The sequence below is a fragment of the Myotis daubentonii genome, chromosome 9 (assembly GCF_963259705.1).
Source record: "Myotis daubentonii chromosome 9, mMyoDau2.1, whole genome shotgun sequence".
Classification (NCBI taxonomy): domain Eukaryota; kingdom Metazoa; phylum Chordata; class Mammalia; order Chiroptera; family Vespertilionidae; genus Myotis; species Myotis daubentonii.
The window spans coordinates 1,869,201-1,882,906 of record NC_081848.1 but is presented as its reverse complement, the minus strand read 5'-3'; the positions used below and the strand labels follow the sequence as shown (position 1 = coordinate 1,882,906).

The window sequence follows — 13,706 nt, the reverse complement described above, 5'->3', positions numbered from 1 at the left end:
CCCCATCCCCAGCACCCATTCCCCAACACCCCATCTCCAGCACCCCCATTCCCAGCACCCCCATCCTCAGCACCCCACCCCCAACACCCCCAGCACCCCTATTCCCAGCACCCCCATTCCCAGCACCCCCATCCTCAGCACCCCACCCCCAACACCCCCAGCACCCCTATTCCCAGCACCCCCATCCCTAGCCCCCCATCCCCAGCACCCATTTCCCAACACCCCATCTCCAGCACCCCCATTCCCAGCACCCTCATCCTCAGCACCCCATCCCCAACACCCCCAGCACCCCTATTCCCAGCACCCCCATTCCCAGCACCCCCATTCCCAGCACCCCATCCCCAACACCCCTATTCCCAGCACTCTCTTCCCAGCACCCCAATTTCCAGCACCCTCATCACCAGCACTCCCTCCCAACACCCCTATTCCCAGCACCCCTTCCCCACACCCCATTCTCAGCACCCCCATCCCCAACACCCCATCCAAGAACCCCTATTCCCAGCACCTCCACCCCCAACACCCCCACCCTCAGCACTCCCAGCACCCCTCTTCCAGCACCCCCAGCCCCAGCATCCCCAGTATCCCCTTCCCAGCATCCCCAACACCCCTACCCCCAGCACCCCCAGCCCCAGCACTCCCAGCACCCCTACCCCCAGCACCCCACCCCCAGCACTCCCAGCACCCCCATTCCCAGCACCTCTCTGTTGCAAAGTACAGCAACCAGCCCATCTACAAGGGGCAGTGACAGGACCATGGCAGAACCCAAGCCAAATGCCAGCCACAAAAAGAAATTGGAAAAACTCTTCCCACAGTGGAAAGACGAGGTTCTCATTGCATCCTGCCACCTCCTAACAGAGTCACTTGCCTTCCAACTTCCAGGGGACCTGCTGGCCCTGCTCTCCGGGTGGCGGATTGGGGGGTGGTGTCACCCCTCTTCCTGCAGCTCACCCACACTGAGACCCAAAGGCAAAGCAGGGTGTCTCCCCAGGCTTGGCTGCCACTCCCCAGTGTCAGAGGCTCCAGGCAGCACGGACCTGGAAGACCAGGAGAGAACAGAGAAAAGGTGTCCCCAGTGAGTGAGTGAGTGAGTGGAGGGTGGGCCAGGGGAGGAGGGAAGGCGTGTAGATCACACAAGGATGGAATATGTGACACAATGGGAAAGAATGAACAATATCTACACTAATAAAAGAGAAAAATGGCAATTGGCATACGACGCTACCCTTTTCATTGGCTAATCAGGGCTATATGCAAATTAACTGCCAACTAAGATGGCAGTTAACTGCCAACAAAGATGGCAGCTAATTTGCATATGTAGGCACAATGCAGGATGGCGAAAGGGAAAGCAGGAAGAAGGCCCCTGCCACTGACAGTGATCAGAAACCCAGGGGGGAGCTAAGAGCCGGGGGTGCAGGGCAAAGGCGGCCCTGGGCCCGCCTTTGCCCTGGCCCCCAGCCATGATCGGAGAATCAGGCGCCTTTGCCGCCCTGGCCAGTGATAGCAGGAAGTAGGGGTGGAGCCAGCGATGGGAGCTGGGCACAGTCGAAGCTGGCAGTCCCGGGAGCTAGGGGTCCATTGCCTGGGCCTAAAGCGGAGCCCATGATCGCGGGGCCACTGCAGCTGTGGGTCCCTGCTGCCCGGGCCGGACGCCTCAGCCAGAGGCGTTAGGCCTGGGCAGGGGAAGAGTGGGAGATCGCGGGGAGCTTGGAGTCCCCTGCCCAGGCCTAATGCCTTGGCCAGAGGCATTAGGCCTGGGCAGGGGCAGAGCCTGCAACCGTGGGGAGCTGGGGGTCCCCTGCCCAGGCCTGACACCTCTGCCGGAGGCCTCAGCCCTGGTCAAGGGGCCGATCCAGTGATTGGTGATCCGAGGGTGATGAGGGTCAACTCCTCTGGCCGAGGCATCAGGCCTGGGTGGGGGGCAGAGCTGGGGATTGGGGGGATATGATGGTCCCCTTGCCCAGGCCTGAAGCCTGGGTCAGAGGCGTCAGGCTTGGGCGGGGGATGGAGCAAGCGATCAGAGGGAGATGGGGATCCCCTGCCCAGGCATGATTCCTGGGCCAGAGGCCTCAGGCCTGGTCAGGGGTCAGAGCCAGTAATCGGGGGAAGGTTGGGGTCCCCTCTCCAAGCCTGACACCTCTGGCGGAGGCATCAGGCCTGGGCAAGGGGCTGATCAGGCGATCGGAGGGTGATGGGGGTCTACGCCTCTGGCCGAGGCATCAGGCCTGGGCAAGGGGCAGAGCCAGCAATCGGAGGGGTCTGGGGTCCCCTGCCCAGGCCTGACGCCTGGGCCAGAGGCATCAGGCCTGGGCTGGGGGCAGAACCAGTGATGGGGGAAATGAGGGTCCCCTGCCCAGGCCTGACACCTCTGTCAGAGGCGTCAGGCCTGGGCAAGGGGCCGATCCTGCAATTGGAGGGTGATGGGGGTCAACGCCTGAGGGCTCCCAGTATGTGAGAGGGGGCAGGCTGGGCTGAGGGACACTCCCCCCCACACACACCCAGTGCATGAATTTCATGCACCGGGCCCCTAGTCTACACTAATAAAAGAGAAAAATGGTAATTGGCGTACGACGCTACCCTTTTCATTGGCTAATCAGGGCTATATGCAAATTAACTGCCAACTAAGATTGGCAGTTAACTGCCAACAAGATGGCGGTTAATTTGCATATGTAGGCACAATGCAGGGAGGCAAAAGGGAAAGCAGGAAGAAGCCCCCTGCCACTGACAGTGATCGGAAACCCAGGGGGGAGCTAAGAGCTGGGGGGCAGGGCAAAGGCGGCCCCATGATCAGAGAATCAGGTGCCTTTTCCGCCCTGGCCAGTGATAGCAGGAAGTAGGGGTGGAGCCAGTGATGGGAGCTGGGCACGGTTGAAGCTGGCAGTCCCAGGAGCTAGGGGTCCGTTGCCTGGGCCTAAAGCGGAGCCCACGATTGCGGGGCCGCTGCAGCTGCGGGTCCCCACTGCCCAGGCCGGATGCCTCAGCCAGAGGCGTCCTGCAGGGGCAGGGGCGGAGCCCGCGCTATCGCGGCACCCCCCGCTGCCACTGCGGGTCCCCGCTGCCCGGGCCGGACGCCTAGGCCAGAGGCATTAGGCCTGGGCAGGGGCGGAGCCTGCAACCGTGGGGAGCTGGGGGTCCCCTGCCCAGGCCTGACACCTCTGCTGGAGGCCTCAGGCCTGGTCAAGGGGCCGATCCGTTGATTGGTGATCGGAGGGTGATGAGGGTCAACTCCTCTGGCCGAGGCATCAGAATTTAAAGAGACAGAGACAGAATTGGGGGGATATGATGGTCCCCTTGCCCAGGCCTGAAGCCTGGGTCAGAGGCGTCAGGCTTGGGCGGGGGGTGGAGCAAGCGATCAGAGGGAGATGGGTGTCCCCTGCCCAGGCATGATTCCTGGGCCAGAGGCCAATCCTGCGATTGGAGGGTGATGGGGGTCAACGCCTGAGGGCTCCCAGTATGTGAGAGGGGGCAGGCTGGGCTGAGGGACACTCCCCCCCCACCCCCCCACCCCCCCCACACACACCCAGTGCACGAATTTCGTTCACCGGGCCCCTAGTTAAGCAATAATAGCCCGTTTACAGGGCCTTTCCTATGTGCTGTGAAGTGCCGTGTAGTCAATGTTTCATTTACTTTTCCAAACAACTCCGTGAGGGCGGCATCTCTGTGCCCCTTTCACAGATGGAGACACAGGCCTGCTGAGTGCCACAGCTCATGAGTGGTCAAGCTCCAGCACTGCGGTCCGAGGCCCCTGGGGGGAGCGCTACCTGCAGCCGCTTGCCTGGGGCTGCAGAACAGAAAGCAAGGGAACTGGTTACAGAGAGGCCGCCAGACACAAAGAGCCTCTGACAAGGGGGCCTCTGGGCTGCAGTCGGGGTAACAGGCGTGGAGAGCACTCCCTCTGAGGGTCTTCACGGTCACGATGGATGGACGCCTCTGTGTCCGCTGGGGTGAGGGCAGCACTGTGTGCGCAGCACGGGCTGGCCTGCGGGACGGACTGCCAGCCTCCCCGGGCACAAGATTGCCCACAGGCAGCCGTTAGCTCACAGAAGGCAGCACAGGGTGTGCCCACGTGGGCAGGCAGAGCAGGGCTATGGGCAGGCAGGTGCCACTGTGGTCAAAAGTGAGAGCGTGCGGCCAGGGGCCTTGTGTTTTCGGTCCCTGCTGGCCTTGAATACGTTACTGACCCCCTTTAACCGCATTTCCTATCAGTAAGGAGAGGCTAAGAATAGAGCCTGCTCTGGAGGGTGGCTGTGAACATGTTTTAAAAGACGATACGCGTAAAGTGCCTGGCACAGAACTTGAACACAATAAGGATGCAATGGGTGGGCGTTGCTATGACAATTGTCGGAGTTATTGCTGGAGTCAGAGGCGGGAAGAGCTGGTCAGGTCCAATCCAACGGAAGGAGTAGGGACAGAGGTCGGTTCACATAGTGGAGTGACACTTCACATTTCCTAACTTAAAAGAAAAACCTAGTTTGATCTGCAGTTTAACTAAATAAGACGTTGATTATGGGGGAAGAAGTGGTAGAAAGAGAGGAAGTGGAACCTTATCTCCAAACCCAGAATTTAAAGAGACAGAGACAGCCGGAGGGACCTAAACAGGAACCAGACACAGGGGCTCTCTGCTTCCTTCTTCTGGGATCCCATTGGGGGGAAGGGGAGGGACTTGGGAACATGGAGGGCAGAGCTGATTGATGAAGGAAGGGCACAGAACCTGAAACAGGGGAGTGAGGAAAGGTCCCCGACAGGTGAGGCCCTGATGAGAGTGGGGGGCTCCCGTAGGAAAATGTAGCGTCAGGGTTTTCCCGCCGGGTACGCCGTCGGGCAGGGGTGTTGCTGTGAGACGTCTCTCTCCAGTCCTGCGAGCTCAGGGGGTTCTCTGGGAGAAAAGCCTTCCTGGACGCTGCGATGCTGGGTGTCTCTGGGTAGAGGTGAACTCCAGGCCGCCCGCTTTCCAGGAAAGATGTTTGCTCTATATCCTCTATCTCTAACCCTCAGCAAGTACCAACTTTCAAACCCTTATAGCAAGTATCACTGGGGATTTTGTTAAAAAACACATTTTCAGGGTTTTCCCCAAGGAGTTTAATCGGCTAGATTTTGGGACCAGGCTTTGTTTTTTTAATCTATTTTTATTATTGATTTCAGAGAGGAAGGGAGAGGGAGAGAGAGATAGAAACATCAATGATGAGAGGGAATCATTGATCAGCTGCCTCCTGCACCCCCCACTGGGGATGGAGCCCACAACCCGGGCCTGTGCCTTAACCAGGAATTGAACCGTGACCTCCTGTTTCATAGGTCGACGCTTAACCACTGAGCCACGCCGGCTGGGCGGGGACCAGGTTTTTAACAGGCGTCCAGCGCATGCTCTTGGTGAGGCAAGTTTCTAGGTGAGGCAAGCTCAGAAAACCCCTAGTAGGTAAGCCCGAGGCCCCTCCGTCTGAACGCAGGCAGCGCGTGTCGGGGAAGAGCCCTGAGTGGGTGGCAAGCGGCGGTTCCGGCCTGACTGACCCCGCAGACCAGGGAAGCGGGCTCTGCTCTGGGTGCCCGTTGGCATCTTCGGTCCCGACAGGAGCCTGTGCTGGGGGAGCTCTGGAGGGGACGGAGGCGCAGGGCAGGGGTGTTTACTTATCTGCACTCAAGATCTCAGAATAAAACATGGGGACACAGCCCTGACCCGTGTGGCTCCGTGGATAGAGCGTCAGCCTGCGGACTGAAGGGTCCCGGGTTTGATTATGGTCAAGGGCACAGACCTGGGTTGCAGGCTGGATCCCTGGCCCTGGTTGGGGCACCTGCAGGAGGCAGCCAATCAGTGATTCTCTCTCATCTTTGATGTTTCTCTCTCTCCCTTCCTCTCAGAAATCAATAAAAATTTAAAAATAAAAAACGTGGGGACACAGAATAAACAGAAGTGATCCATGGACATCAGGAAACAAGAGTCCAAGCATCCCCTGGGCTTCCTGTCGCTGGGACTGGCGGCCCCCAGCCACTCGCACCCTCCCGGGGACACACAGGCCCAGCCACAGATCATCAGGGGAGGCAGGCAGCCAGGCCCCAGCCTTCGCCAAGTCCATTCTGGGGTGCATGGCAGGGCAGTCCTGCTTTCTTGGGGGCTGCGGAGACCCCTGATGGTGGAGCCCCAGTGCCCTGAGTCCCTGGGCAGCCTCCAGAGTGGCCTGGAATCTAGCCTTTCCCCGGATGTGCTCATCCTGGCAGAGAACGGGGTCGCAGAGCGGGCAGGACGGAGGAAGGCCCCGAATGGGGAGGGAGGGCTCGGCTGCGGCCAGGGGTGCCCTCACCTCCCAGGCTGTCGCCCTGAGGGGCATGGAGCAGGCAGCAGCCTCAGCCCCTCTCCTTCCAGGTTAGAGAGAGGCGGCCGCGAGGGGAGGTCTGGTTTCGCAGGAGCCTTTTCAGATCCGCTTTGTCAGAGACTCAGAGACCAAACCAGACCCTACCCCTCCCAGCCCCACGACTGCATCCACGTGGCACCCGGACCAGCCAAAAAAGGGGGCGGGTGAGAGTCCCAGCCCCGCCCCTGCCGGGCGGCCGGGATTTGCCCAGAACCCGCCCCTGGCACCGCGGCCGCGGGCGGGCCGGCGAGGAGGGGGAGCCCCGGAGGCCTCCCCGCGAGCGGGCCGCGCTCCCCTCTGGCCCGGCGGGCGCGGGCCTCGCGGGCCCTTTAAGGCGGAAGGTGCGCGGCCTCTTTAAGGCAGGTCGGGCGGTTTGTTGTCCGAAGGAAGTGACGGGGGGCGGGATTGAATGAAAAGTGCCACGGGGAGCCCCGAGCGCCCGAGTCGGGAGCCGCGGGAGCCCAGGGCCGGTCCGCCTCGGAGCGCCCCCCGCGCCCGCGCGCCCCAAACTCTCCTCCAACTTTGAGCGAAGTTGGCAGCGCCCCGCCCGCCGCGAGCCGGGCCGGGGATGCGCCCGCCGGGCGGCCGCGGGGTCCCCCCTGCGCCCCGCGCGCTGCTGCTGGCGCTGCTGGCGCTGCTGGCGGGCGCGGGGGGCGCGCGGGCCGAGCTGCGGGTGCGCGTGCGGCTGCCGGGCGGCCGGGTGGCCGAGGAGCGCCTGCAGGCGGACGGCGCGGGCGACAGCGTCGGCCTGGAGCTGCGCGAGCCCGACGGCGCCCTCGTCTCGCTCACCGCCGACTTCAGGAAGGTGAGCGCCCGGACCTCGCGCCCCCACCCCCCGCACTCGCGCCCGGGCCTGAGGCCGGGCCGGGAGGGGCGCCGCCTCCCCACGTGCGTGCCGGCTGCTCCCCAGCGCCCCGACGGGCCCCCTTCTCCCGGGACCCCTCTGCTCCCTCCGAGCCCCCACTCCCCCTCCTGCTCCCTGTGCGCCCAGCCCCGTCCGCTCCCCGACCTCCCAGCCGGCCCAGAGCCGCCAAGCGCAGACCCTGCTCCAGGCCGCGCCCTGCCCTGTGCCTCTGGGGGTCCTGCCTGCTCCTGCGGGAAAGCCAGGCCGGAGTCAGACGCCCGGTCCGGCTGCGCTCCGCGCCAGGCCTTGTCCGACCTGGACCGCCCTTCTCACGGGGCCTGGACAACTGAGTGGCTCCAGGCCCTGCAGCCCCGACTTGGAGTCTGTGCGCCACCTCCTCCCGCTCCGCGCTCCGGGGCTGGGGGGCTGGGGAGCGGGGAGGCGGTGCGGGCAGCGCTGGCCCCGGCCTCCCGCAGGCCCAGGAGAGCTGCCTCTCCGGTTCGGGCTGGGCCGCCCGGAAGCCTGCAGCCGGCTGACCTGGGCGAGGCCCCGAGAGGTCCCTGTGCCCTGGGGGAGATGCCACCCCTTTCCAGGCCGGGAGGGAGGGCTGCCACCCCCATGTCTTGACCCTGATTGTGGGAGGAGAGGAAAGACCAGCCTCTGCTCAGGGGTGTGTGCTGTGGAGGGCACAGAGGTGGACGTGGCTCCCCGGGTCAGGTAGGGGCCTGGGGAGTGGAGGTGCTGGGGGTCATCAGCAGAGGGCCCTGAAGGGCAATGAGTGGCTAACAATGACCCCCCAGGGGAGTCCTGAGGAAAAGGTGGGTGAGGTCGGCGCTCAGAGGGAGCCTTCTCTCCTACACCCACCCCCAGCCCCTCTTCTGTGTCTCCAGGGCAGGGCACAGGTGAGCCAGTGGACAGCTGGGCCGGGGGAAGGTCAGGCTGCAGGTCCGTTGGCCGAGTCGCCTCTTCTCCCTTGCGGAGTCTGGAGCGTGAGAAGGGGCAGAGTTGGGAGGCAGCCAGGGACTCAGCCACAGACAGCCTGGGGACGGAGACCCAGTGGGCAGCAGAGGCAGGCCTGACACTGGCCTGTCATCGGCATGTGACTGGTGGGCCGTGGGGGTGGGCGGGTAGGACTGTGGCCCTTTCTCCGCAGGAGGTGGGGCCCAGAAGGTTCTCCTTCAGGGCCCCGATGAGCGTGTGCCAGAGGGAAGCCATGGGGCCAGACACCTCCTGCTCCCCCACCTGAACTCCAGGGCCGTGTTGTCAAATGTGCTCTTCTCCTAGAAAACCCAAACAGTGGCTGGACCCCTCAGGAAACAGACCCAGCCTTCCCCTCCCACCCTCCATGGAGCCTTTGCCGGAGAGTGAGCCTCTGGCCGCACTGAGCCCCTGCCTTCCTGCCCACTGCCCAGCGCCCAGTGTTCTGTGAGCTGGAACCCTGAGAGACCTCTCACCGAGGGGACTTCCCAGCAGCCAAGCTGTGGCTAGGACCCCAGTGAGGGAGGCAGCAGGGGTCTGAGCTGTAGAGCCTCTGGCTGCAGCGGGAAGCAGGGCCTGCTCTCCCCCAGGGCTTGGAGGACTGAGGGTGGGGCTGAGTGTCCCAGGAGGCTGACTGCTCGGTTAGGGACCTGTTTGTGGCCACTTGCAGGAGTCCGTGTTCATTCCCATAGCAGCTCAGACCCCCACACGTCTACCATTCTGCTCAGGTAGCCTCTGCCCCAGAAGCTGCTGTGCACCGCCACTGGCATCTCCAGTTTCACCAGCAAGGGTGGGCATGGGGAGTGGACGGCTCAGAAAGGGAACCCGCTCTCCGAGGTCCCCTCCAGCCCGAGGGTGGAGCTGGGGAAAGCCGGCTTCCAGGTGTGTGTCATGGAATAGCGTTCACTCCCACCCCACTTCCATTCTCCATGCGCCCAGTGCTCAGGCCTCGGGCCTCATAGCCGGTGGTCGGTTCCCGCAAGAAATTCTGTCTAGAAGTAATTATTTCTCTTGTAGGAAAAAATGCCTGGGCATAGTGTTTCTTTTGTTTCCTGTGCCAAACCATTAGGGGTCGTTTGGGGAAAGTCCCTAGTGTGTTTGGGAATGGTGATGTTTGCCATTTTTGCACCTTTGGGAAATAGTCCAGATTTAAAGGAGACAGATTTAAGGCTGGGCAAACTACTTGATCTCTGCAAGCCTTCACTTCCCATCTGAAAAAGGGATACTATGCTCCAAGCCCGTGGCTGTTGTGAAAACTAAACAGGAGCACATGCAAAATCCTCACATGTGCTAGCTGCTGTGCCCAGTGCTCAAGAACAGAAGCCATTCACATTCTTTGTCGTGGCTCAGCATGGACCCTCTCTGCTAAGCTTGGGCTCAAAGAGCTTGAATGACAGACCCAAAGTCACACAGCAAGTCGGCACCGAGCCTGGAGCCCCTCACAGTGACCTCTTTTTGAAGCACCATGTGCCAGAGTTCTCCAGGGAGACAGAAACAAGAGAAACACACACACACACATGCACACACACGCGTGCACACACACACACGCATGCGCACACGCACACACACACGCACACACAGATACAGAAAGAGATTTTCAAATATCATGACATTTTTCAAAATTTTTATTCGCTGGGTATTAAGGCAGCTCCATTTTTAATTTTTTGAGGAAACTCCATACTGTTCTCCACAGTGGCTGCACCAGTCTGCATTCCCACCAGCAGTGCAAAAGGGTTCCTTTTTCTCCACATCCTCTCCAACACTTGTTGTTTGTTGATTTGTTGATGGTAGCCATTCTGACAGGTGTGAGGTGGTACCTCATTGTGGTTTTAATTTGCATCTCTCTGATGATCAGTGACTTTGAGCATGTTTTCATATGTCTATTGTATGTCCATCTGCATGTCCTCTTTGGAGAAGAAGTATCTGTTCAGGTCCTCTGCCTATTTTTTAATTGGGTTGTTTGTCATTTTGGTGTTGAGTTACATAAGTTCTTAATAAGTGTTGGATATTAGCCCCTTATCAGATGTAACATTTGGCAAATATCCTCTCCCATCCACAGGTTGTTTTTTCATGTTGTTGATGGTTTCCTTTGCTGTGCAAAAACGTTTTAGTTTGATGTAGTCCCATTTGTTTATTTTTTCTTTGGTTTCCCTTGCCTGTGGAGATAGAACAGCAAAAATATTGCTAGGAGAGATGTCTGAGATTTTGCTGCCTATGTTTTCTTCTAGGATTTTTATGGTTTCATGTCTTACATTTAAGTCTGTAATCCATTTTGAGTTTATTCTTGTGCGTGGTGTAAGAAGATGGTCTAATTTCATTTTTTTGCACATTTGTCCAATTTTTCCAACACCATTTATGGAATAAACTATCTTGATCCCATTTGTATTCTTGCCTCCTTTGGTGAATATTAATTGACCATAGGGGCATGGGTTTGCTTCTGGATTTCTATTCTGTTCCATTGATCTATGTCTGTTTTTATGCCAGTACCATGCTGTTTTGATTACTATGGCCCTGTAGTATAATTTGATATCAGGTAGCATGATTTCTCCAACTTCATTCTTCTTTCTCAAGATTGCTGTGGCTATTGGGGTCTTTTGTGGTTTCATATATAATTTTGCAATATTTGTTTTAATTCTGTGAAGTAGCCATTGGTATCTTGATAGAAATTTCATTGAATCTATAGATTGCTTTGGGTGGTAAGTACATTTTAATGATGTTAACTCTTTCTATCCATGAACATAGTATATTCTTCCACTTATTTATATAGTCAATTTCTTCAGTGTCTTATAATTTTCCGAGTACAGGTCTTTTACATCCTTGGTTAAATTTATTCTTAGGTGTTTTATTTTTTTTTCATGCAGTTGTAAATGGGATTGTTTTCTTAGTTTTCCTTTCTGATAATTCATTATTGGTGTATAAAAATGCAACTAATTTCTGGATATTAATTTTGTATCCTGCTACTTTACTGAACTCAGTTATCAGTTTGCCGGAAGCCGGTCCATCCTTGCTGCTTGACACAGTCGCTGCAGGAAAGAAACATCTGCACAGCATGTTTCAAGGGACCTGGCGTATATAGCATACTGTTCTTAATATATTTGCTCCCCTTAGCGCTGTGTGTTTTAACCAAGGTCACCTCTCCGAGAAAGTTTGTTTCCCCGGGTAGGGATTTTCCCCTGAAGTTAGGGAGGGAATAAAACCCCTTAACTAAGTGCCAGGCGGGTAATTAATCACTTTAACTACGAACAATCATGCTTAAGCTACATAATCTTTACTCCCTGGAATGGAGATAAGAAACGCCCTAACCTTTGGAATAGAGATTGATAGGATTGGAATCAACTGGTATAAATACAGATGTCACAAGACAACAGGACTCAGAACCTAGACACAGAACCTACACAGAACCTAGAGACAGAAGAACTTCACTGGAGAGAACATGGCAAAAGATCCTGACAGAACTGCCACAGAACCTAGAGACAGACCTAGCGAGAGAACCTGGCAAAAGATCCTGGACAGAAACTGGCCACAGAACCTAGAGACAGAACCTAGCGAGAGAACCTGGCTGAAGAACCTAGAGACAGAACCTGGCTACAGAACCTGGATAGAACATGGCAAGAGAACCTGACTAGAACCTGGTAACTGAACCTGGCTGGAGAACCTGGACAGAACCTGGCTGGAGAACCTGGACAGAACCTGGCTGGAGAACCTAGCGAGGGAACCTGGCTACAGAACCTGGCTGGAGAACCTAGCAAGAAAATATGGACACAGAACCTGGCTGGAGATCCTAACCAGAATTTGGCTGGAGATCCTAACCAGAACTTGGCTAGAGATCCTGGCTAGGCTGTTTATCAACTGAACGCTGTCTCCGTGTCATTCCTTCTTCGCGGACTCCGTCCACACCTTTGGGGACCCCTGGACCTGCTGGGCCTGGACCCCAGCATCAGTTCTGCTAGTTTTTTGGTGGAACCTTTAGGGTTCTCTAATAATGACAGTTTTGCTTCTTCCTTTCCAATTTGGATGCCTTTGATTTCTTCTGCTTGTCTGATTGCTGTGGTGAGGACCTCCAGCACTTTGTCGAAGGAGAGTGGTGAAAGAGGGCATCCCTGTCCTGTTCCTGGTCTTAAGAGACACAATTTTAGTTTTTGCTCATTGAGAGTGTGATGTTGGCTGTGGGTTTGTCATAGATGGCTTTTATTATGCTAAAGTATGTTCCTTCTGTTCCCACTTCGCTGAGGTTTTTATCTTAAACGGGTACTGGATTTTGTCAAATGCTTTTTCTGCGTCTATTGATATGATCATGTGCTTTTATCCTTCCTTTTGGTTATGGTGTATCATGTATGAACCTCCCATCCCCTGGCATAAATCCCGCTTGGTCATGGTGTATGATTTCTTTAGTGTATTGCTCGATTCAGTTTGCTAAGATTTTGTTGAGGATTTTCGCATCTATGTTCATCAGGGATATGGCCTCTAGTTTTTCTTCTTTGTAGTGACTTTATCTGGTTTTGGAATTAGGGTAATGCTGGCCTCATAAAATGAGCTTGGGAGTCTTCCTCCCTCTGAATATTTTGCAATAGTTTGAGAAAGATAGGTGTTAGTTCTTCTTTAAATGTTGATAAAGTTCACCTGTGAAGCCATCTGGTCCTGGACTTTTGTTTGTTGGGAGTTTTTGGGATTACTACTTCAGTTTCATTAGTTGTAATCGTCTATTCAGTTTTCTAATTCTTCCTGATTCAGTTTTGGAAGATTGTATGTTTCCATGAATTTGTCCATTTCTTCCAGGTTGTCCAGTTGTGGGCACATAGTTTTTCATAATATTTTCTTACATCCTCTGTGTATCTGTGGAGTCAGTTGTACTTCCCTTTTTCATTCCTGATTTTATTTATTTGGGTCCTCTCTCTTTTTTTCTTAAAGGCCTGTCTTGTTTATCTTTCAAAGAGCCAGCCCTTGGCTTCATTGATCTTTTGTATTGTTTTAGTCTCTCTGTGTTTCTTTAGGCCTGATCTTTATATTTCCTTCCTCCTACTCACATTTGCGCTTTGTTTGTTTTTCTTTTTCAAGTTCCTTTGAGTATAAAGTTAGATGGTTTAGTTGAGATTTTCTTGTTTCTTGAGGTAGGCTAATAATACTAAGAATTTCCCTCTTAGACTGATTTCTCTATGTTCCATAGTTTTTGAGTTGTTGGGTATTCATTTTCATTTGTTTCAATGTATTTTAATTTTCCCCTTATTTCATTGTTAACCCATTCATTGTTTAGTAACATGTTATTTAGTTTCCATGGTGTGTTTTTCAGTTTTGTTCTTGTGATTGATTTCTACTTTCATACCATTATGGTTAGAGAAGATGCTTAAGATTTCAGTCTTTTAAATTTATTGAGATTTGCTTTGTGTCCTAACCTGTGATCTATCCTATAAAATGTTCCAGGTGCACTTGAAAAAAATGTGTATTATGCTGCTTTGGGGTGAAATGCTCTGAAGATATTAAATCTACTGATTGATGTGTCATTTAAGGTCACTGTTTCCTTATTGATTTTCTGTATGGAAGATGTATCC

The 13,706-nt window shown here is 55.5% G+C and overlaps 1 protein-coding gene across 1 annotated transcript in view; it reads left to right on the top strand.

The window, feature by feature from the left end:
* The first annotated feature begins 6,689 nt into the window (after positions 1-6,689).
* The window catches only part of OAF (out at first homolog), a 24,331-nt gene continuing 17,314 nt past the window's right edge, over positions 6,690-13,706 (top strand). Inside the window, exon 1 of the mRNA XM_059707613.1 lies at positions 6,690-7,143. Coding sequence (XP_059563596.1) covers positions 6,907-7,143 — 237 coding nt within the window. The 5' untranslated portion in view covers positions 6,690-6,906. The remainder of the gene's footprint in view (positions 7,144-13,706) is intronic.